This window comes from Stegostoma tigrinum, chromosome 6, assembly GCF_030684315.1.
Source record: "Stegostoma tigrinum isolate sSteTig4 chromosome 6, sSteTig4.hap1, whole genome shotgun sequence".
NCBI classification, from domain to species: Eukaryota; Metazoa; Chordata; class Chondrichthyes; order Orectolobiformes; family Stegostomatidae; genus Stegostoma; species Stegostoma tigrinum.
Genome location: NC_081359.1, coordinates 26,978,558 through 27,002,775, shown reverse-complemented (window position 1 = coordinate 27,002,775; position 24,218 = coordinate 26,978,558). Strand labels below are relative to the sequence as shown.

General features: G+C 43.8%; 1 protein-coding gene across 2 annotated transcripts in view; it reads left to right on the top strand.

Moving 5' to 3' along the window:
• Window positions 1–7,721: 7,721 nt before the first annotated feature.
• The window catches only part of tbc1d4 (TBC1 domain family, member 4), a 264,316-nt gene continuing 247,819 nt past the window's right edge, over window positions 7,722–24,218 (top strand). For both annotated transcript variants that reach the window (XM_048532383.2, XM_048532382.2), the window contains exon 1: window positions 7,722–8,990. In XM_048532383.2, the coding sequence (XP_048388340.1) occupies window positions 8,580–8,990 (411 nt within the window). In that variant the 5' untranslated portion in view covers window positions 7,722–8,579. The remainder of the gene's footprint in view (window positions 8,991–24,218) is intronic.

Genomic DNA, 24,218 nt, shown 5'->3' with positions numbered 1-24,218 from the left:
ATAGCGGTCAGGACTAGAGGAAGGACTGTCACCGTCAGGGATATGTGTCCAGCCAACCAGGGGCCTGGACAGGTGGGGGTTGGCACTGACATGTCAGGCCACTTGAGGGGGTGCCCCATCTTCGTCCTGTCACCCTTGTGCACAGAAGTTAAGGGGAAGACAAGTAGGCAGTTGGAGCTGCATGTAAAAGGCTTATGTGTTTGCCTGGCTATGAGTGAAATCTGTGGGGTTGGCAGAATGAACACTTAGAAGGGAACGGGTTGATGTCGAGGATCTCAGCAGCATGTTAACTCTGAAGCAGTAAGCCCACTGGCAGAGCACCACTGGCTATCATTTCAACATGAAACACTTGGATAGAGCACTCTGCTGAGGAGAATCGCTATGAAGGAACTCCCAATGGGCAGGTTAAGTGAGACTGGTATCTGCGCCCAGTCACTGACTGTTCACATGATTATCAAATGCCCTGCTGTGAAATTATGCAGACATCCTGGTAGATCTTTGTGTGTGTGTGTTTTTTAAAACAAGATAGTCCTTTTTCCTTGATAGAGATCAGAGATAATGGGAACTGCAGATGCTGGAGAATTCCAAGATAATAAAATGTGAGGCTGGATGAACACAGCAGACCAAGCAGCATCTCAGGAGCACAAAAGCTGACGTTTCGGGCCTAGACCCTTCATCAGAGAGGGGGATGGGGAGAGGGAACTGGAATAAATAGGGAGAGAGGGGGAGGCGGACCGAAGATGGAGAGTAAAGAAGATAGGTGGAGAGAGTATAGGTGGGGAGGTAGGGAGGGGATAGGTCAGTCCAGGGAAGATGGACAGGTCAAGGAGGTGGGATGAGGTTAGTAGGTAGATGGGGGTGCGGCTTGGGGTGGGAGGAAGGGATGGGTGAGAGGAAGAACAGGTTAGGGAGGCAGAGACAGGTTGGACTGGTATTGGGATGCAGTGGGTGGGGGGGAAGAGCTGGGCTGGTTGTGTGGTGCAGTGGGGGGAGGGAACGAACTGGGCTGGTTTAGGGATGCAGTAGGGGAAGGGGAGATTTTGAAAATGGTGAAGTCCACATTGATACCATTAGGCTGCAGGGTTTCCAGGCGGAATATGAGTTGTTGTTCCTGCAACCTTCGGGTGGCATCATTGTGGCAGTGCAGGAGGCCCATGATGGACATGTCATCTAGAGAATGGGAGGGGGAGTGGAAATGGTTTGCGACTGGGAGGTGCAGTTGTTTGTTGCGAACTGAGCAGAGGTGTTCTGCAAAGCAGTCTCCAAGCCTCCGCTTGGTTTCCCCAATATAGAGGAAGCCACACCGGGTACAGTGGATGCAGTATACCACATTGGCAGATGTGCAGGTGAACCTCTGCTTAATGTGGAATGTCATCTTGGGGCCTGGGATAGGGGTGAGGGAGGAGGTGTGGGGGCAAGTGTAGCATTTCCTGTGGTTGCAGGGGAAGGTGCCGGGTGTGGTGGGGTTGGAGGGCAGCGTGGAGCGAACAAGGGAGTCACGGAGAGAGTGGACTCTCCGAAAAGCAGACAGGGGTGGGGATGGAAAAATATCTTGGGTGGTGGGGTCGGATTGTAAATGGCGGAAGTGTCGGAGGATGATGCGTTGTATCCGGAGGTTGGTAGGGTGGTGTGTGAGAATGAGGGGGGTCCTCAGGGCGGTTGTGGCGGGGGCGGGGTGTGAGGGATGTGTTGCGGGAAATACGGGAGACGCGGTCAAGGGCATTCTCGATCACTGTGGGGGAAAGTTGCGGTCCTTGAAGAACTTGGACATCTGGGATGTGCGGGAGTGGAATGTCTTATCGTGGGAGCAGATGTGGCGGAGGCGGAGGAATTGGGAATAAGGAATGGAATTTTTGCAGGAGGGTGGGTGGGAGGAGGTGTATTCTAGGTAGCTGTGGGAGTCGGTGGGCTTGAAACGGACATCAGTTACAAGCTGGTTGCCTGAGATGGAGACTGAGAGGTCCAGGAAGGTGATGGATGTGCTGGAGATGGCCCAGGTGAACTGAAGGTTGGGGTGGAAGGTGTTGGTGAAGTGGATGAACTGTTCGAGCTCCTCTGGGGAGCAAGAGGCGGCGCCGATACAGTCATCAATGTACCGGAGGAAGAGGTGGGGTTTGGGGCCTGTGTAGGTGCGGAAGAGGGACTGTTCCACGTAACCTACAAAGAGGTAGGCATAGCTGGGGCCCATGCGGGTGCCCATGGCCACCCCCTTAGTCTGTAGGAAGTGGGAGGAGTCAAAAGAGAAGTTGTTGAGGGTGAGGACGAGTTCAGCTAGGCGGATGAGAGTGTCGGTGGAGGGGGACTGGTCGGGCCTGCGGGACAGGAAGAAGCGGAGGGCCTTGAGGCCATCTGCATGTGGAATGCAGGTGTATAGGGACTGGACGTCCATGGTGAATATGAGGTGTTGGGGGCCAGGGAATTGGAAGTCCTGGAGGAGGTGGAGGGCGTGGGTGGTGTCACGGACGTAGGTGGGGAGTTCCTGGACCAAAGGGGAGAAAATGGAGTCCAGATAGGTGGAGATGAGTTCGGTGGGGCAGGAGCAGGCTGAGACGATGGGTCGACCAGGGCAGGCAGGTTTGTGGATTTTGGGAAGGAGATAGAAACGGGCCGTGCGGGGTTGGGGAACAATGAGGTTGGAGGCTGTAGGTGGGAGGTCCCCTGAGGTGATGAGGTCGTGAATGGTGTTGGAGATGACTTGCGATCTACAGTTTTTAAAGTCACAATAAAGTCCACAGTTCTTGCAATCTCATTGTTTTGGTGGACCTCTTAGTATTTGCATCTGTAAGGCTGACTGACCTGATGATAAGTGATTGAAAAGCACATTACATTTCACTGATTAAACTATCTAAAAGGTGAGTACATTAAAAACAATTCTAATAGTCTGACAGTGCCCATGATATTGACGTTCTTGTCCCATTCCACAGATCCCAAAACATAAACTGATCGGACACTCAATGCTATACTGAGGGAAATATCACCTTTCAGCAGGGACTTTGAAGTGATGCCCACTTTATCCTTTTAGGTTGATGTCAAAGATCTTCAAGCAAGAGCAGGCAAGTTCTCACTCAAGTTCAGGTCAACATTTACCCATTGACCATTATGACCCCAACAGATAAAGACAGTGCACAAACTGCCTCTGCTTCATACTTTGCTGTGATATGGAGGTGCTGATGTTGGAGTGGGGTGGACAAAATCAGAAGTCACACGACAGCAGGAGATAGTTCATCAGATTTATTTGAAATCACAGGTTTTTGGAGTTTAGCCCCTTCATCAGGTGAAGTGTGAGAAGCATACTAACACAGAATTTATAGGCAGAGAGATCAAAGGCAGAGCAATCAAAAGATCATGCAACTGATGTCAGTGCAGTGTCGAATAACAAGTCTCTGCATGTGATCAGAAGTGTCAGATGGTGTGGGTAAAGTATCACAGCTGAAGAACCAGTGAAGGGATGAAGTATAAGATGATTAAATGAGGCAGAGGGATAATTACAAAAAATTGAAAACAAGGTGGTACTGGAGACAAGCCAAATGACTGGAACAGCACGTTCAGTACAGAAGTCACATGCCGAGGATCTAACCAGTGTAATAAGTAATCCGAAACTGTCCAAACTAATTAAGGTACAGAGGTTATAACAATCTATCAAGGCGATAGTGTCAAAACTGGACAGTAAAGGAGATTTTACAGATACAGAGCAGTATGGTGGGGTCATATGTAGCCCAGCATGAACCCAAGATCATCGTTGAGAACGTCATCGTGGGTACAGAACTTGGTTGTCAGATTCTGCTCAGCGATTCTGCTTTGTTGTGCATTTCAAAGGCCACCTTGGAGGATGTTTACCTGAAGAGCAGAGGCTGAATGCCCTCGACCACTGAAGTGTTCCCACACTGGGAGGGAACATTCCTGTCTGGTGATTGCTGCGCAGTGTCCATTTATCTTCCATCATAGCATCTGCATGGTGTCACCAATGTACCGTGCCTTGGGGCATCCCTGCCTACAGCGTATGAGATAAACAACGTTGGGCAAGAGACATGAGTATCTGCCATTTATGCGGTGTGTGGTGGTAGTGTGATGGTAGTGTCTGTGTCGAAGATCTGACATGTCCTGTGGCATTTGCTATGACAGGGTTGTGTGGCATTGTGGTTGATGTTGTCCTGAAGGCTGGGCAGTTTGCTACAAACAATGGTGTATTTAAGGTTTGGTAGTTATTTGAAGGTGAGAAGTGGAGTCATAAGAATAATTTTGGCAAGATGCTCATTGTCATTGATGACATGTTGAAGCCTGCGAAGAACATGGTGTAGTCTCTCCACTCTGGGGATGTACTGGATGACAAAGGATATTCTATCAGTCGTATTCTGTGTTTGCCTTCTGAGGAGGTTATTGTGGTTTTTCGCAGTGGCAAGACAGAACTGGTGATTGATGAGTTGAGCTTCATATCCCATTCTTATGAAGGTGTCTTTAAAAATCTTTAGGTGTCCATCATGTTCCTCCTGTGTATGTGCAAGTCTTGTCCATAGGGGATAGTTGCTTTAATGTGTGGAAGCGAGAGAGGTTCAACATACTTTGTAACAGTAACTACATTTTAAATGTTGTTCATTGGGTATAAAGTGCTTTGGAATACCCTGAGACTGTGAAGGATATTATAATCATAGGATTTCTTTATCTTCTTTAAAATGAATTTTTGTCATTGCCATCACAATAAGATACATCCAAAGTATTTTACAGTGCACTTAGAATGCATTCCAAAGGTCAAATATTCACATATCTTAGCAAGATTACTGACAATCGTCTTGTCTTTCCTTTGCCCTACCATAATAGTATGTCACAGTTAAAATAAGTGCTTTATTTTTTGGTGGTTTTTGAAGTTGATTTTACATTGAATTTCAACATTGACAGCTTCCATACAAAGAACGTAATTAAAGCACAATTTTCTGACTGATGCTATTATAGGTGGACGAAGGGGTCAGGCCCTTGAGATAAATGTTGACCTTACATTTGCAAATTTTGAATTTAATCTAAGCTGATTGGATGAACTTATCTCCCTTTCAATTATACGACTCCTCTGTCAAAATATTAAGGACTTTGCTTCTCATGGTCACAAAAACATGAATCAACCTCTGTTTTAAATGTACTCAAATACTGAGTTTCCACAGCCCTTTAGGGGAGACCATTACAAAGAATCTCGTTGTGAAACCCCCAGCGCGTGGGAAATGGATATACTTCACTGGGACAGGAGAGGGCGCTCTTCTGAAGTTGGAGGAGAGAGGGGTTTACCAGGGAATGCGAAACACTCGTAAGTGGGAAGGGGATTTGCTCCTTAGCACGGACATTATGTACGCTGATGAACTGAAAAAATTAAGCAAACACCTACATCTGGAAAAGTCAGATTTGTGCACATGACAGAAACGTACTGATACTAAAAACATAACATGAGATTGGAAGAAATTGGTATAATGCTCTTACATTATTCAGGTTTTATCTATAATCTAAATTTGCTGCAAATTAATTTGCCGTTTCGTATTCATTGCCCATCGCTAATGTGTTTGTTAGGTGATATAGTCATATTGCTATGAATCCAGGACAGTGCAGAGACCAGATTTGGTAAGGGCCACTAGTTCCCTCCCCGTTTTACATAAATTATTTTGGTTATATTCTCACCATTAACTGAGGATATTTTTTCCATGGGGTTAGAATTAATTAATTAATAGTCTCCAATTTACTAAACCATGGATATAACTACTGTGTGTTCTATGAAGAAGATAATTTCACAGACCAATATCCCCTGGAAGAGAAAGAAATTCTCCTCATATTTGCCTTAAACAAGAGACCCCTTGTTTTTATACTACACTGCTAGTTCTAGACTCTCCCATAATGGGAACAGTTCTTTCAGCATCCATCACGTTAATTGCACCCATAACCTTTGAAGTTTCAATCAGATCATTTTTCATTTTTCAAAACTCCAATGAATACAGGTCTAACCTGCTCTGTCTTCTCTGCCATTGGTGGTAAAGTGTTTTGTAACATCTTGTGGTCATGAAGGATGCTGTACCCAATAGCTAGTGCAACATATCTGAGGCACAAACTGGGTCTATGTTCTCTAGGGTTTCTAAGGTTAAGAGCTGAACCCATTTACACCCGCAAAATACTGAAAGGAATAGACAGTGGTGATGCAAATAAGAAGTTTCCGCTGACTGGTGAGTCTAGAACCAGGGGGCACAACTTAAGGTGGTGACCGCTCAGCACTGAGGTGAGATTTTGTTTCCCAAAAGCCTGGTGAATCTTTGTAACTCAGTATTTGAGTACATTTAAAACAGAGGTTGATTCATTTTCGATCACAAATGGCATAAAGGATAATGGGATATGGTGGGTGGAGGCTGTGAAGTGTTCGATCTGCCATGAACAAATTGAATGGCAGGACAGAATCAATGGGTTGAATGGCCTCCTTCTGTTCCTATGTTTAAAGGGTATTTGGCTTTGACAGTAAAATGACTGACTTGCTATTCATATGAAGGAATAAAAAGTAGGTTTAACAGCGCAGCTGGTTAGACAGCTTCTTGGGAGAAAAGAGAAAAAGACAATCATTTTTTGGGTCAATAAACTTTTATCAATCCAGACTATCATAGAATTCCTACAGTGGAAGCAGGCCATTCAGCCCATGTTGAACCTTCGAAGAGCATCCCACCTATACCCACCCTATCCCTGTAACCCTCTATGTCCCATGGCTAATCCACCTAACCCATACGCCTTTGGACGATGGGAGGAAGCTGGAGTACCTGGAGAAAACTGCAGACACAAGGAGGATGTGCAAACTCGAACCTGGGTTCGCATATAAAGTCATCAAACTGAAATATTACATTTGCTCCTTTCCTAAAAAAAAGTGATTTGCATTTATATAGTGCTTTCCTGTGCTGCCCAATGTTGCAAACCACTTTCCAGCCAATTGAGTACCATTTTGAAGTATTGTTGCTATTTAAAATGTCAGAAAGACACCAGCCAATTTGCTTACAGCAAGCGTCAACTGTCAGCAATGCAATATTGGCCAGACGTTGTTTTATTTTAATAAGAACGCAAATAGATCTTTTAACCCAGATACCAAGGTGTAGAGCTGGATGAACACAGCAGGCCAGGCAGCATCAGAGGAGCAGGAAGGCTGACGTTTTGGGTCTGGAACCCTCTTCAGAAAATTCAGAAAAGGGGCGCATCCTGCTCCTCTGATGCTGCTTGGCCTGCTGTGTTCATCCAGGTCTACACCTTGTTATCTCAGGCTCCAGCATCGGCAGTTCTCTGAGATCTGTTAACCCACCCTGCCCGTTATGGATTGAGAAGTAAATGCAAGGACAGCTCTGCCGTCCCAGGAACAAGTCTGACGACCTTCAGTTCCTGAGATGAGGGAACTAAAAACTGCAGATAGTAACTCTAGCTGCTGCCTACCTCAGCTCCTAGACAATTGAAGCAAAGCACTCACTACTGTAAATAAAACAAAATCATGATCTAACTCGTGCTTGTGAATGCAGACTTGGCCAGGATGTTTAGGTGCTCTCCTTTTACAGCTGGTGCACACGCACACTACAAGACGTACCTAGCCCATCTGCATGTCTGCTGTGTCACTTTCCTTTTTTCCCCTTTCCCTCGTCCCTCCCCTCCCGCTCACGTGGCCGCTTCCCAGTCAACGTGAAACAAAAACCCTTTTCTCCTCCTCCTCCTTCCAAACCCCCTCCCACCAGCTCCTCTTCCACTTGCGGGTGAGCCTGAGCTCAATCCGAGAGTAGCCCCGGGACGCAGGAGCACGGCGGCTGCTGGCTAACTCGCAGGCGCTGGGGATCGAGGCGCAACGAAAGGTACAAGGTGCTTTTGCAGGGAGAGCCTCCTTCGCTGGACCCTGCATCTCTCCCCAGCTCTCAGGCATATAGGAGCACTCTCCTTAGCCGGAGAGAGGACTAGTTTGTTTGGGTTGCACAGTGCAGAGAAGGCCAGGATTTGAGTGCATGTGCTGTTTGCTTGTCTTTTGTAAAAAAAATCTTGCTCCCCCACCTCCCCCCCCCGTCTCTCTGTAAAACAGAAAATATAGGTCTGCAAATGCTATCTGCTTAAATGTTCAATGAACTGACTGCAAGCAAGATCCACTCCGCTCTGTATCCCCAAACTCTGCTTTCATTCTCCTAAATCTCACCCCTGCAAGGCGCAGGAGGCATTTTGCAGACTGGGATTTGTGTGTGGAAAGGTATATCGTTCTTCAGGCCAAGATTCGACAGGCTATTGACGTTTACGGATCCTTATGTAATCGGAAACAATAATGCGTGAAGTGCTGAGATAGCAAATATCGATAAGAATCGGGAGGAAGCCGCATCCGTGTGCATTGACCGGTTGCATCGACGGCAGCTTGAAGTTGGCTTGTCGTTCACTGACAAGTCGCCGAACTTGCCCACATTTCGGAGCCAATGGCCCAGGGACCTGGGAGCCTCTCAGTGACGAGGTCCTCTCACGTTGGTCTGGAGCAGCTGAAGCACTAACTGAACCCAGTGCCAGAATCAGGAAAGGAGAAGCAGCATCCTCCAGGAGCTGTCAGCCAGTAAAACCCAGCCATGGGGGAGGATAGCAGCAGCCAAGGCCAGCCCGAGGAAAAAAGCAAGCCTGAGAAGCAGTTCACCTTGTGGTACATGGGCTGCTCCACCCTGGACAGGAGGACCACCCTGCCCATGTTGCCCTGGCTCATGGCTGAGATCCGCAGGCGCTGCGAGAAACAGGAGCCAGGGTCATCCCTGGCAGCGCGGGAAGTTCAACTCAGCCTGGTCCGACCTCTCATCAGGTGTGTCCCTAAGGCCACCAGCAGCAACCCCTCAGTCTTCATCTTTGAGCATAAGGCGCAGCATGTCACTAGGTTCATCCACAACAGCCACGACCTCACCTACTTCGCCTATCTGATCAGGACCCAACCCGACAACCCTGAGTCAGAGATGGCTTGCCATGTTTTCAGAGCCACTGACCCAAACCAGGTGAGTGTTTGATTTCGAGCATGTGGGCGCAATACCCAGAGCCATGGCAGTTACCCACCCACCATTAGACGTGTGTCTGAACATACAGTGGTAGAGATCTGATCGCAATAAACCTGAGTTCCTTATGCAATTCTAGCCATTGCTCAAATTGAGCTATTCTGGTCTGCCAGTCTGGAGTTTTGAGTGAGGGTCACATAACTGAAACAAGTCAAGGTAACTCTTAATTTAAATATGAGCAAAATCAAATGTTTAGTTGCTTTTATCAGATAATAATTGGATAGTGAACTGGAAGTTTCTGGCTTTTTTAAATAATAGAAGACCAGCATTTCACACTTGAAATAGCTCAAGTCTGAAAATGCAGAATTTCATTTGATTTTGACTTTTGTCCTGGCTGACTAACCTGACAATACAAACGGCATCTTTTAAAGGGCCTTTCTCATTGACTGTGAGTAAGTACAATTATAGATCATGTTTGTTAGGTAACAGTGGAATTTTTACAGGACTCTGGTTTGATATGAAGTGCCGCACTGTTGTGTTTGTTAATAAATTGATTATTTTTAAAGCAATTTGTAAAATAGTTCTGGATAGAACTTGGTGTGAATGTTATTTTTTGAGTGTTTTATATATTTTTAAGGTAATATGTTTTTATTACATGTCAAATAAGTAATGGGGTTTAGTAAGTTTTTAAAGAAAAATCCATAGATGCAGCATTCTTGTGAATGAACTGTGGAGGAATCAAAATCAGCTTGACTTGCAAACAGTCATGCAAAAGGCCGATATAGTAATTACTTTGGTCAATGCTGTTAAAATTTATTGAGGTTGAATCGTGATAATCATAGATTATTTTACACCAGAAGCAAACAATGAGACTTATGTGTTAATTGAGATGTCATGGTGATTATAAATCAGTTAAAATCAGATATTTCCAACGGAGTTTTTCATGCTTCTCTGATCATTTAAGCACAAAGACTATTTCCACTAAATATCTTGTGATAAAATGATTTTGCTGTCCAGAAATTTGGGAATTGGATTTGTTGTTTAATATGAGCACACGGCTGGACAGTAAACAGCTGGATTGCTGTCTGCACATTTATTGATTGACTACATGGGTATATGTTCATTGCAAGTAAGCAGTGATGTGAATGGGTAAACTGTAGTTGGGTATGTGTCATTCCATTAAGACAAGGTGTTCTTGGATGCAGTGCATACTGAGTTGTTTTCCTTTAAAAATTTGAGAGAGGTGGTGCCCACAATTTTGTCAGATGGTAATATTTTCTGAAGAAACTAATTCCAACTTTGTGCCCCTTTTGGATTGGCTGCTGCCATTCGCTTTGTTCCCTTTGAAGGGTCACAGAACATGATTATGTAAAAGGAGCACTGCCTGGTTTCCTGACTTTAGATCCATTAACCAATACCTCATTTTGCATCTAGAAATAGGATCCATCAGCAGCAGTAATATGTCAAAATGGAACTCCATGACGTTTTCAGTCAATATTTGGAACTGAATTCTATTAGTGCTGCATGTGAAAAATCAAAAATGCTCTCTACGCTTGGGTTTACTTAGCTTGCTTGCGTCTTTTGAAAGCTATAATGCAGCTTCCTCAGTCAGGTGGTTATTGCTTGCAATATTTCGCATCTTTACCCGTTTCATGGAGAAAAATCTCACCAATATTTGCAATCTTCAAGACCCCACCTGAGAGTGTGATGGATCCATGGTCCTAGTGACTACATCTGGAGTACGGTGTGACTGGATGTTTTCAGAGGTTTTGATAACTAGTTATTGATGTGACTTCAATCCAATAAATAAGTGTATTCATTCTACTCATTTTATACACACTCAAATCAGCCAGGCAACATTTTTTAATAAAGTATCAAAAATAGGTGGAAAAGCTTTCATCTAACCATCAGGCCATTGACCTGAAACATTAACTCTGTTGTTTCTCTGTGGACGTCGCTGTACCTGTTGAGTATTCACAGCATTTTCAGTTTATATTTCAGATTTCTAGCATCAAGTGTCTGGTTTTCAAATTAAGTTGTAACAATATTTAATCAGAAAGATTCCTAGAAATTCATTTTATTTCCCACTCTATCATAGGGTAAGTTTCACTGTCAAGGCCAGCATATGTTATATCCCAGACCCTACATTTGAGATCCTGAACTTTCACTCGCTCAGTGCTGTAGTGATGGTACAAAGTCTCAAACTTAAATTTGCCACTTATTAGATTTATAGTATTCTGGCATATATACAATTCAGCAATATTTAATACAGTGAAATCAATAAGTTCATATACGATTAAGGAGAACACCTCCATCCAGACCCTGCAGGTATTACTTAATTAATTAAGCCTTAATGGAATAGAATGGAGACTGTCATTCACAGCTTAATCTTGTCCCAGTGGAATGAGGATGGAAAGGGGAAGCACAGACTAAGTATAAAAAGGTGGAAAGCCTATCTTTAAACCCTTTTATGGAGTAGAGATCATCTCAAAATAACTTTCAGTGTCTATATCCTTACCTTTGTTTCCATTTAGAAAAGAAGATGCATTTCGTCATTTTATTTGGTCTGCTAGCACAATCCACTCATAAAGTATATTTTTTCTAATCCTTAGCTTGATTTTTGCATGAATGGATAAACCTGGTATTCATCTTAAATTTATATTTTGCGAATCACAAGACGGAACATGGTTGTGATGCTTTTCTTAAGAAAACAGTTGCTGGAACATGTCTCTGGAACTAAGTGCAAATAATAAAATGACCACATGAGCAACATATGAACCACTTCTATCTGTAAAGTGTTGCCACTAGCAAATTTTGTAATTGAGTTAATTGAATAAGGAATTTTGTTTTGTATCTGCTGTTTTTTCCATGGTCTGAAAACTTAGGCCCACTTTTCGGTTCAGCATCCTTCATTTTTCCAACTATGTTATCCTTTTAACTTTGAAATTGCTTTTTTGTATTCTGTCTTGGCCATCTCTTGCCTGTGCTAGTAAACGTGGCTGGAGGACCTGTCTCAGGTTTCCATGTGCAGTGCACTTACAAAATGATATCTTTGAGCTGCCTGATATTGATATTCCTTCTAATGTTCCCTTTTCCCTGTGGAGAAACACTCAGACTCCAAGTCAACATCACCTAAGGTCTTGGGGAAATGGAGAACCAATCTGTGCCCTTCCATACACAATGTTTCGATTCATATTCTGCAGAATGATTCCAACTTTTCCTGCATGTTTCTTTTACATTTTTGCTGCCAATTATACTGTAAATGATTAAAACAGTTTTATATAAGTAGCTGTGAGTCTTTATTCAAATATATTTGAAGAAGGTGGGGTCATCTACTAAACAAGGTTATAAGGAAAATAAATGCAGTTGACCACTTCAGGATGAGTGGTTGAGTTGGTTCAAATTGAATTCCAATTGATAGTGTGAACTTGACATTACCGTAATAAAATAAAAACTTACATAAATAATCAGCAGAACTTGAATGTTTGTCCAGGAGATGAAAATCTGAGTTTGTTTAGTGTTGTGACTAGGTGTCTGGTATTTAACTTCAGCTTCAACTTCAAATTTTCTGCCACTTGTTTGCAATTTTGTCTTGATAAATGGATGGTGCGCCGGTGCACAGATCAGAAAAAGTAGGTATGCAGATGCAACAAGTAATTAGGAAAGCTAATAGAAGAGTATTTGAAGAGACTGGAGTACAATAGTAGAGAGGTTGTACTTTGCATGTGCAGGACATTGGTGAGATGTACAGCATTAGTTGCCTATTTAAGGAAGGATGTAAATTCATTAGAAGTGCTTTCAAGGAGATTTGCTGAACTAATACCTGGAATGGGGAAGGTTGTCAGGCTAAGCTTGCATCTGCTGTAATTGAGAAGCATAAGGGGTGACTTGATTAAAATACACACGATCCTGAGAGGTTTTGACGGGGTTGACATGGAAAGAATATTTCCTTTTGTTGGAGAATCTAGAATGAGCTTCACTGTTTAAGAATAAGGGATCATCTACTGAAGACAAAGATGAGGAGAATTATTATCTTTGGGGAGGGCCGTGAGTTTTTGGAATGCTTCGGCGAAAGGCATTGGAAGCAGAGTCTTTTGAGTATTCTTAAGTTAGTGGCAGGTAGATGGAGAGATACACCTGATCGTCTTGGTGGGTGAAAGGTCATTATGGCTAGGCAGGACTGTCGAGTAATCAGATCAACCATGATTTTATTGACTGGATGAGCAGACCTACGAGGTGCATGGTCTATTCTTGCTGCTGATTTGTAAGTATCTATGAGGGGCTGAGCAGCTTGACCAACATCTTTGAAATAGAATAAAGGACATGTCAGCTCTAGGGCCAGGACAAGTAATATGCTAGTGACCAACTGAGTGGGTGAGGAGTGTGGCTGATGACTATAAGAGCGGTGCTTGCGAGGTTGGTGCTGGTGTCTCACAACATTATTGTCTCTTAGTTCGCTGACTTTGTGACTAGTAGTCCTGCTTAAATCACTCAAACAACACTCCCAGGCTCAGTTTCCCACAGGCTGCCCTAGAAACAGGGGAGAACAGGCATCCTGGGACAGTCAAAATGAGGGGCAATCACTTAAAATGTGAGACAGCCAGTTGCCCTGAAACTAAGTGCTGTTCCTCGTTTCCTTGCATATGCTTGTGACCTGTAGTTCTTAAAGGTCACTTGTTGAAACATGCCTTTTCAAATGGATTAATAATTGTGACTGTTTTCCTGCTAAACTCCTGATGTATACTTCTCATTTGATAGTAAATAACCTGAGTATTGCTGAAAGAAATCACAGGTAGAAAGGGTGGTTGAGAAGGCATTTAGCACACTTGCTTTCATTGCTTAGTCCATTGAGTTTAAGAGTTGGGATGTCATATTGCGATCATACAAGGCATTAGTGAGGCCTCTTCTGGAGTACTGTGTCCAGTTCTGGTTGCCCTGCTATAAGAAGGATATTATTAAATTGGAGAGGGTTCAGAAAAGATTTACCAGGATTTTGCTGAGACTCGAGGCTTTGAGTTATAAGGAAAGGCTGGATAGGCTGGGACTTCTTTCGCTGAGATTGAGGGGTGACCTTGTAGAGGTTTATAAAATCATGAGGGGAATAGATAAAGTGAACAGCAAAGGTCTTTTGAGAGAACAAAGTGTGGAGCTGGATGAACACAGCAGGCCAAGCAGCATCTCAGGAGCACAAAAACTAACGTTTCGGGCCTAGACCCTTCATCAGAAAAGGGGGATGGGGAGAGGATTCTGAAATAAATAGGGAGAGAGGGGGAGGCGGACCGAAGATGGATAGAGGAGAAGATAGGTGGACAGGAGAGTATGGGTGGGGAGATAGGGAGGGGATTGGTCAGTCCGGGGAAGACAGGTAGGTCAAGGGGGCGGGATGAGGTTAGTAGGTAGGAAATGGAGGTGCGGCTTGAGGTGGGAGGAGGGGATAGGTGAGAGGAAGAACAAGTTAGGGAAGTGGGAAAGAGTTGGGCTGGTTTTGGGATGCAGTAGGGGGAGGGGAGATTTTGAAGCTTGTGAAATCCACCTTGATACCATTGGGCTGCAGGGTTCCCAAGTGGAATATGAGGTGCTGTTACTGCAACCTATGGGTGGCATTGTGGCACTGCAGGAGGCTCATGATGGACATGTCGTCTAAGGAATGGGAGGGGGAGTTGAAATGGTTCGCGACTGGGAGATGCAGTTGTCTATTATGAACCGAGCGTAGGTGTTCTGCAAAGCGGACCCCAAGCCTCCGCTTGGTTTCCCCAATGTAGAGGAAGCCACACCGGGTACAGTGGATACAGTAAACCACATTGGCGGATGTGCAGGTGAACATCTGCTTGATGTGGAAAGTCATTTTGGGGCCTGGGATGGGGGTGGGAGACAAAGTGTGGGGGCAGGTGTAGCACTTCCTGCAGTTGGAGGGAAAAGTGCTGGGTGTGGTGGGGCTGCAGGGGAATGTGGAGCAGACAAGGGAGTCAAGGAAAGAGTGGTCCCTCCGGAAAGCAGATAAGAGTGGGGATGGAAAAATGTCTTTGGTTGTGGGGTCGGATTACAGATGGTACAAGTGTCGGAGGATGATGCATTGGATCCTGAGGTTGGTGGGATGGTACGTGAGGACGAGGGGGATTCTCTGTTGGCAGTTATTGTGGGGGCGGGGTGTGAGGGATGAGTTGTGGGAAATGCGGGGAGACACGGTCGAGGGCGTTCTCAACCACTGCGGGGGGGGGGGGGGGTGAAGTTGTGGTCCTTGAAGAACGAGGCCATCTGGGATGTACGGGAGTGGAATGCTGCATCCTGGGAGCAGATGAGGTGGAGATGAAGGAGTTGGGAATAGGGGATGGAATTTTTGCAGGAAGGTGGGTGGGAGGAGGTGTATTCCAGGTAGCTGTGGGAGTTGGTGGGCTTGAAATGGTTGGTAGGTGGTAGCCTGAGATGGAGACAGAAAGGTCCAGGAAGGTGAGGGATGTGTCGGAGATGGTCCAGGTGAAGACTACGGGAGTTCAAAACGAGGTGGCATAGAAAGAAAGATTTAAAAGAGACCTGAGGGCTACCTTTTTACACACTTGGTTCGTACATGGAATGAATTGCTCTGTTTCTGTACTGTATGACTCCATGACTCAATGTTGTTGAAGTTTATTGTTTTGTGCGAGTTTGGATAATTCCTGTGGATACCAATGTATTGGGATAACACCATTAATACTGTGTACGAGGAGAGTGGGAATTGATTGGCAAATAGAACTCTTGATTGGTGGAGATATTGCCGTTGGGAATGCATTAGTTTAAATTTGTACAAGGAAGATTGACCTTGATTGGCCAAGGCTTTATCCTAAGAAATTAACCAAAGAATGGCTGTTATCTACCTTATTGATTTGAAACAGGGGCAGTGTGTATGTGTGTTCTTTCTGCCTGCAAAGGAGACATGGTAGTAATGTGAATTATTATATATAGCTTCTCTTGCCTGCAAGTGTGCCACACAGTCAGTGCAAATGACAATCCTACATTGGTTGTCAGCAGAATTTTTCACACACTTGGGCTTCTTTAGCAAATATTGTCCAATCATGGCATCACATTTAACATTGGTCAGTGTATTGTTGGTTTTCTAAGTGTGGGCTGGTTAGGAATGGTTGGTATGTTGCTTGTTGTGAACAACCAGTTGGCCATATTATTTGATATCATACACTGATGTCTGAGGCCCGTGGCCTACATACACAGCCTCAAACCAGCACTGAAGCCTGTACACCATGTTACTCATTTGTGAGTTGTGCTTGTACTCTGGCTCATTTGTATAAAGGGGGTGCTTAGTTCCATTGACTGCATGGCTGCTTTGTGTTGCAAAGTGATGCCAATAGCACAGGTTGAATTCCTGTTCCAGTTGAGGTCACCATACAGGTTCCTTACCCTAGCCCCTCATCTAAGGCTAATAGACTGTAACTCCTCTGGAACCACAGTGACTTTCACTTTTTCCTTTTCATGGATACATTATATATGCTCCAAGTGTATTGCTAAAATGGAAGTGCTTACACATAGAAGTCTGATAATGCTTTTAAGAAATTAACAGTTTGCTTGCAGGAATTATGAGAGGAGTTTTGCCTGCTTCTCAATGCAATCTACTTCCGAATGCACTCACCAGTTCTAGGTGAGGCAGAATTGCATGTGGCAGTCACACCATTCCTGTCTTTGCCTCTCATTCATTTATTTACTTATGATCATGGGCCCTCCCTGAACTCCTGACAACACCCTGGGTGTTTGCCTAATTTTCAGTCCAGCCCTTCTCATTAAACACTATCTTATTACCTTCTTGACATCTGGGAATGTCGCTAAGAATCCTCATACAAGAATGACTGTTCAATATTCATCAGGTTAAATGAAAGAAACTTGATTATTTTTCTGAAATGTTTTGCATTTACCTAAAAAACAAAGTCACTGTGTGACAATGAATACTTATGCCACTGTGTAGGTTATGTGGAACAATCCCTCTTCCGCAGCCACACTGGCCCTAAACCCCACCTCTTTCTCCGTTACATTGATAACTGTATCGGCGCCGCCTCGTGCTCCCGCGAGGAGCTGGAACAGTTCATCCACTTCAATAACACCTTCCACCCCAACCTTAAGTTCACCTGGATCATCTCCAATACCTCTCTCTCCTTCCTGGACCTCTCTGTCTCCATCTCTGGCAATCATCTAGAAACCAATATCCATTTCAAGCCCACCGACTCCAACAGCTACCTAGAATACACCACCTCCCACCCGCCCCCTGCAAAAATGCCATCCCCTATTCCCAATTCCTTTGCCTCTGTCACATCTGGTCCCAGGATGAGGCATTCCACTCCCGTATATCTCAGATATCCTTGTTTTTCAAGGACTGCAACCCACCCCCACCTCAGTGGTTGAGAACGCCCTCGACCGTGTCTCCCGCATTTCCCACAACTCACCCCTCACTCCCTCTCCCTGCAATAACATCCCAAACAGAATCCCCGTCATCCTCACGTACCACCCACCAACCTCTGGATCCAACGCATCATCCTCCGACACTTGTACATTCTGCAATCCGACCCCACCACCCAAGACATTTTTCCATCCCCACCCTTGTCTGCTTTCCGGAGAGACCATTCTCCCTGGGAGTCCTTTGTCCGCTCTTCACTCCCCTCCAGCCCGACCACACCCGGCACTTTCCCCTGCAACCGCAGGAAATGCTACACCTGCCCCCACACTTCCTCCCTCACCCCCATCCCAGGCCCCAAGATGACTTTCCATATTAAACAGATGGTCATCTGCACATCTGCTGATGTGGTATTCTGCATCCACTGTTCCCGTTGTGGCCTCCTGTACATCGGGGAAACCAAGCAGAGGCTTGGGAACCGCTTTGCAGAACACCTACGCTTGGTTTGCACTAAACAACTGCACCTCCCAGTCGTGAACCATTTCAACTCCCCCTCCCATTCCTCAGACGACATGTCCATCCTGGCCCTCCTGCAGTGCCACAACGATGCCACCCGAAGGTTGCAGGGACAGCAACTCATATTCCGCTTGGGATCCCTGCAGCCCAATGGTATCAATGTGGACTTCACAAGCTTCAAAATCTCCCCTCCCCCTACTACATCCCAAAACCATCCCAGCTTGTCCCCGCCTCCCTAACCTGTCCTTCCTCCCACCTATCCCCTCCCCCCACCTCAAGCCCCACTCCCACATCTGACCTACTAACCTCATCCCAACGCCTTGACCTGTCCGTCCTCCCTGGACTGACCTATCCCCTCCCTACCTCCCCACCTACGCTCACCTTTACTGGCTCCATCCCCGCCTCTTTGACTGTCTGTCTCTTCTCCTCCTATTTTCTCCTCTATTCATCTTCTGTCCGCCTCACCCCCTCCCTATTTATTCCAGAAATCCCTTCCCCTCCCCCATTTCTGAAGAAGGGTCTAGGCCTGAAACATTAGCCTTCCGACTCCTCTGATGCTGCTTGGCCTGCTGTGTTCTTCTAGCCCTACACTTTGTTATCTCAGATTTTCCCGCATCTGCAGCGCCTTCTATCTCTTATACAGCTGTGTCAGGTTGAAGTGAAAGCCTGCTTTACAATGTGTGGTATACTGGCATTAAATGTTTAATTGCTTGACAGAATTTTCAGAATTTTGGCCTGGCTCTCTTTGACTTGCTGTCAGAAATAAATTCATATTACCTCCCATTATTGGAAAGAGGAGTACATCACGGAACATTGGAGACCAGAAAAAGAACTGATTTATGCATGAAAAAAGCAGAGAGCGAAATATGTTTGAACATTTTAAATGTTACTTATAAATCACGTTGTTACCTGAAGTAGGTAGGAAGATGAACTGCTTCAATGCATCTTTCCTGTAATGATGCATTGGATGTAGGATGGAATAAAAACTGCAGTGATTATTCACAGTAACTAATTGTGACGAGTTGCTGCTGATTGTCATGGACATAATTTGTGTTTAATTATCGATTGTGGTCAGAGAAGTATTTAATTTGTGAGGTGTGTATATTTTCTGAACCTCTAGGCCGTAAGCTCAAATTAAGTAATTTTGAGCAGCAGGTTTTGTGAATTGAGCAATAAAGAAGATTCTGTTTTATCTCACAAATGCCCCGGAGATGGTTACAAGACATCTTGCATGCGTTACTGTGCACACAAAGATTAGATACAGATGAAGAAAAGGGCAATAGATTTCCAAATTGTGATGTTTTCTGTCTCTGCCATTGTACTGTTTATGTGAGACACCACAGAAGGACTGGAATGCGAATTGGCAAAGTTGTGGAGGATTCTCAGTAAGCTGTAAAGTTTCTTGTTGTAGAATTTGCCAGCGATCACATGAAATTAGAAAGCTGGAATGGTTTACAGCAGATCCTTCTCACAGTGTCAAGGTTTTATTTTGGCTTTCTAGTTGTCTCGAGGCTGGTTCAGTGGTTCCGTGGATGCTGTTTCAGATGGTAGGTGTCACGGTGTCTTTCTGATCAGCTGAGCTTCTGGGGTTACTTTTAAAGTAAAGTCACAAATGCGGCTGTCTTAACCAGGTGACACTTTGTGAATCCAAAGACCTTCTTCCAAAACAGGTGGTGAGTTGGGGTGATACACATTGTGTGTTGAGGCCTTTCATTTTTTGAAAGGCTTGGGATATCCATGGTCACCTCAATTCTTTTCCCTTTATTCATTCACAGGATGAGGGCATCGCTGGCCAGGCAGCAATAATTTCCCAGACGGCAGTTAAAAGTCAACCACATTACTGTGGGTCTGGAGTCACATATAGGCCAGACCAGCTAAGGATGGCAGTTTCCTTAGTGAACCAGATAGGGTTTTCCTGACAATCAGCAATGGATTCATGGCCATCATTAAACTATTAATTCCAGATTTTTGTTGAATTCCAATTCCGCCATCTGCTGTGGCAGGATTGAACAACTTTTATCTGGATCAACAGTCTAGCAATTATGCCAACTAGGGCAACGCCTCCCCAATTTAGAGATTGTATAATTCAGATTATCATTTGAACCCGATTGAGGAAAGGACATTGATTTTTCCACATTTCTTCTATTCACAATGAGGCAGGAAGACATCTTGGCTGGTGTATCATAGACCTGCTTGTGTATAGTTTGCCTTCATTGATAGGACTTGTGAGTTTGACAAATAGATGGGATTGTTCATATTTTATCCAGCTATTTGCTAAGAATTGAATCTGGCCTGGAGTCAATATTCTCATGTCAGGTGACAAGTTAAAATTGGTGTTGCCAATTTAAAAAAAGACAATGCAGTTTTGTAAAATGTCATACATTCATACCTATCCTGGTATAACATTTTTCCAACATCTTTCAGTGTAATAATAAGCAGCGCTGTAATGTCATGTAATGAGTGCGTTTACTGAACAATCCTGAGAGGGCTAAGAATTGCATTAGCAACCAGGTTAAGAATATCAGTTTGGCTCAATTGTTCCTGCTACGAGTGAGACATATTTGTATGTAGGTCCCTGTTCTCTACAAACAGAATAAGTCCAGACATTTGTGCCATTATTAATTAAACAGAATTATAGGTGACTGTTGTTCCCTGGTGCTTTCTCCATGGTAGTGCCGTGACTTGTCAGAATCCACTTGTTAACCAATTAGCAGCTTTCTTTCATAAAGATGAAATTGTTGTTCATTGCTGAAGAAGTACCCTATCAGACATTGGTTGTTTAGCTCAAATGGTTAGAGTGTTGCTCTAAGAATACTAAGGTCATTAGTTCAATTCCCATGCTGACCATGCCTGCTGATTTCCAACTGAGAATTTGGTTCTGTGTTTAGGGTAGCTTAGGGCCCCTTTGTGGTGCAGTGGTAGTGCCCCTACCCCTGGGCTGTGAATCCTGGGGTCAAGTTCCAACTGCCTGAGGGGTGTGTAATTACATTTTTGAACAAGTTGAGAAGAAAAAAATGCCCTACCAAACCCAAAACATTAGCTCTGTCTCCATTGATATTGCCAGACCTGTGGTGTTTGTCCTTGTTTCAGATTTCTACAATCCGCAATATTTGGCATTTTATATATAACATATGTTAAACCTTCATTTAGATTACTGTGAACTAAATTAAAATGCACTGCCAGTGGAGTTAAACAACCCTAATTCATTTATTGTATATTGTGTAATATCAAATGACAGAGGAGTTAATGATAAATATAACTCAATACCTTAAGTTGAATATGGCTGAATACAATAATTGCAATAGAAAACTGTATATTTTAATGTAAAGCTGCATAATATCCTAAACGTACTTGGAGTGTACACATTGGATTTAATATTTCCTTCATGATTCTTGTAACATATGTGGTGAATGGGCTATAAATGAAAATAATAACATGTATTTCCATGCTGCCTTTATCACACCAAAATATCCCACCATGCAGGGCAAAAATGCAAATACATTGAGATCAAAGTTCCTCTTTGATTTCTGTATGAAGATTGGCACAGAATAGGAGTACTGTGTAGGATTTTGAACTTCTGGCGTTGTTTTCCGATCTGACTGTCATAATTCCATTCCTCCAGGAATTCAGTTAAATTAGTCCCGGCCGTGCAATGACTTCATCCATGTCAGACTTTTTATAGGCTTTTAGAGTTGAGGCTGCAAGTTTAAAACAAAACTGGTTTGATGAAATTGCTGCCTAGATGTGAAACTTTTTTTTCATGCGTGAGAGTTTTGAAGAATTTGAATAGAACATTTTGCTTTGAACTCATAAATTTTGGAGGTGGCTGTGGGATCAAAAATGACAGTAGTAAAAAGATTAATTGTGTCTCTGAGATTAGAAAGTAATACTGCTTAATCCATTACTTCCTTGGGCTTCTGAGGCCAACTTCGTCTTAACTTACCACGTGTTCTAGTTCTTATCCCACCGTACTGCCATGAAATCTTATCACTTCGTCTCATATCTCAATTTCGCAGTCAAACGCCACTACAAATGCTGACTAACTCTATTTCATCTCAGAAATATCAAATGCTCAGCACAATATAAAGGTCTAGAAATTCATTAGCATTGCATCCAATTCACAGGCATAAAACCGGTGCCCGAATATGCAGTCTATCAGGTGGTTTGCATGTGCAGTTTCCACTGTGTTGTGAAGGTTTCAGTCTAACAATCCAGGGCTTTCACCTAAAACAGAACCTAGTCCTTACAAAATTGGAACTTTAGGCCTCCTTGCCAAAATTGGTCTGCTTTGTAGCAGGTTATGTTCACCTTTCAAGAGTTGGTGTGGCCTTATATGTATCCCTGTAACAGATTTATGGAGTTGGCTTCCAAAAAACTCTATTTTGCAAAACAGATTTAACACAGATGTGCCTCCAGGCTCTCCAGGCTGACATCAGTCTCTACTTGACTCAATTCTGATTGAGTGCCTTTGATTCCCATCTTCCTCCTACCTGCCATGATGTACACATGGCTCCTGCCGACATGTCCTGAGCTTGATGTCTTGCCTGTCTAATTTTTAATAGAATTTGAGATCCAAATTCGGATTGAGCTTGTAGCACTTGGTTTCTGTTCTGAGGGAGATTACTAGCAGCTACCCAATCTTGCTATTTGTACATAGTCAAAATGATCAACTTCTTTGGAATAAGGAAGCCAATTTTTTGACTTCTCAATCCCAAAAGCAAAATGTGTTTACGGTTTAACCAATCAGATTCACTTTTCAGGTTTGTAGTAGGTCTGCTTTACCTCGGGTTTGACATAACAAGTCAGTTTTGGGAACTACAGCATGTACTTATTGAATCTGCGCTTTTCAAGTCTGAATTGTAAACATCTTTCTTCCACTGTTTCCATCTCCTGTTTGTTCAGTAACTTATTTTGCCAGCAAGTAAGTAATACCTAAGTTCGCTTTTAAGTTTACATTCCATTTAAACATTCAACACACTCAAGATATTCGAAAAATAATCCAATATTCGAAAAATAATTCAATATTCTCCTTCAGACCTTAATGTCTCTGAGTTTGGTCTCCTGCTTGACTTTCTTTCTTGAAGCATAAAGATTCCCCTTTTTCTCACCTAAAACCTGATCAGTGGAAGTTCTAAATGTTGTTCCTGTATGAGGAAAGGACAGAATGATGAGCTGTTTCTTCCGTCTTGGGCTGTTTGTACATTGTGCTGGTCCTGAGACACTCACTATAGGGGACAGAGTAGAGGAGGAGGTTGCCAGAGGGGTGTTTGGGACAGAAGAGGGTGTAAGAGGTGTAGAGTGGATGGAGGATTGAGAAGTAGTCTGAAAGACGTGTGGATTGTTGGTGGGAGTAGAGGAGCTAGGGGGAGAAGGAGACTGCAAGGAGTCGGGTGAGGGAGACTGCAAGAGTTGGAGGGGAAAATGAGAGGGAACAGCTTTAAATATGTCAACAAAGGACTACTCAACCTGTGAGCCAGGAAGACACAAAATCAACATGGGTAGAGAGATGCTTGCAGATGGATATGGAATCTCTAGCTTAAGGTGGCATGTGTACATGTTGAGTATAAGGAATAATATAATTACTATTGTAAAAAAACACTGAGCCAATGCTATTTGAGATTGAGATCTATGATTCTATTGATAAAATGGGTAGTAAAAGCCTGGTTAAAACTTTTCAGCTTTGTGCATTTAGGATGGAAGGCATTAATTGTGACTCACCAGTCTATAGAAGTTTGTTTAGGGTGATGTCTTTCCTGTACAGATATGTGTCAATTATTTTGAGGGGAAAAAAAAGCCCTGTTAGTTTATGTTGTGCTGGGATAATTTAAGTACAGAGATAATAAGGTGTAGAGCTGGATGAACACAGCAGGCCAAGCAGCATTAGAGGAGCAGGAAGGCTGATGTTTCAGGCCTACTCCCCTCTTCTGAAGAAGGGTCTAGGCCCGAAACGTCAGCTGTCCTGCTCCTCTGATGCTGCCTGGCCTGCTGTGTTCATCCAGCTCTACACCTTGTTATCTCAGATTCTCCAGCATCTGCAGTTCGGACTATTTCTAATTTAAGTACTGTGGTTTCTCAGAAATTAGCACTTCCCTTGCATGTTGCATCTTTAAGTTGGGATGAAAAATTGATAATTATGGAGGATGCTCAAGATTTGTTTAAATTCTTCTTCAGTGTGAGGCCAAATACCTCATATCATCACAGATGCAGATGACATCATTATTATGTGATGGCTGCACCTAATAAATGAGTTAGTAAAATTGGAAAGGAAATCTTTGAAAACCAAGTAAACAGCCTCAGTGGAAAAAATAATAAATAGCCCTTGAAAAAAATCTCAGGACGAGACC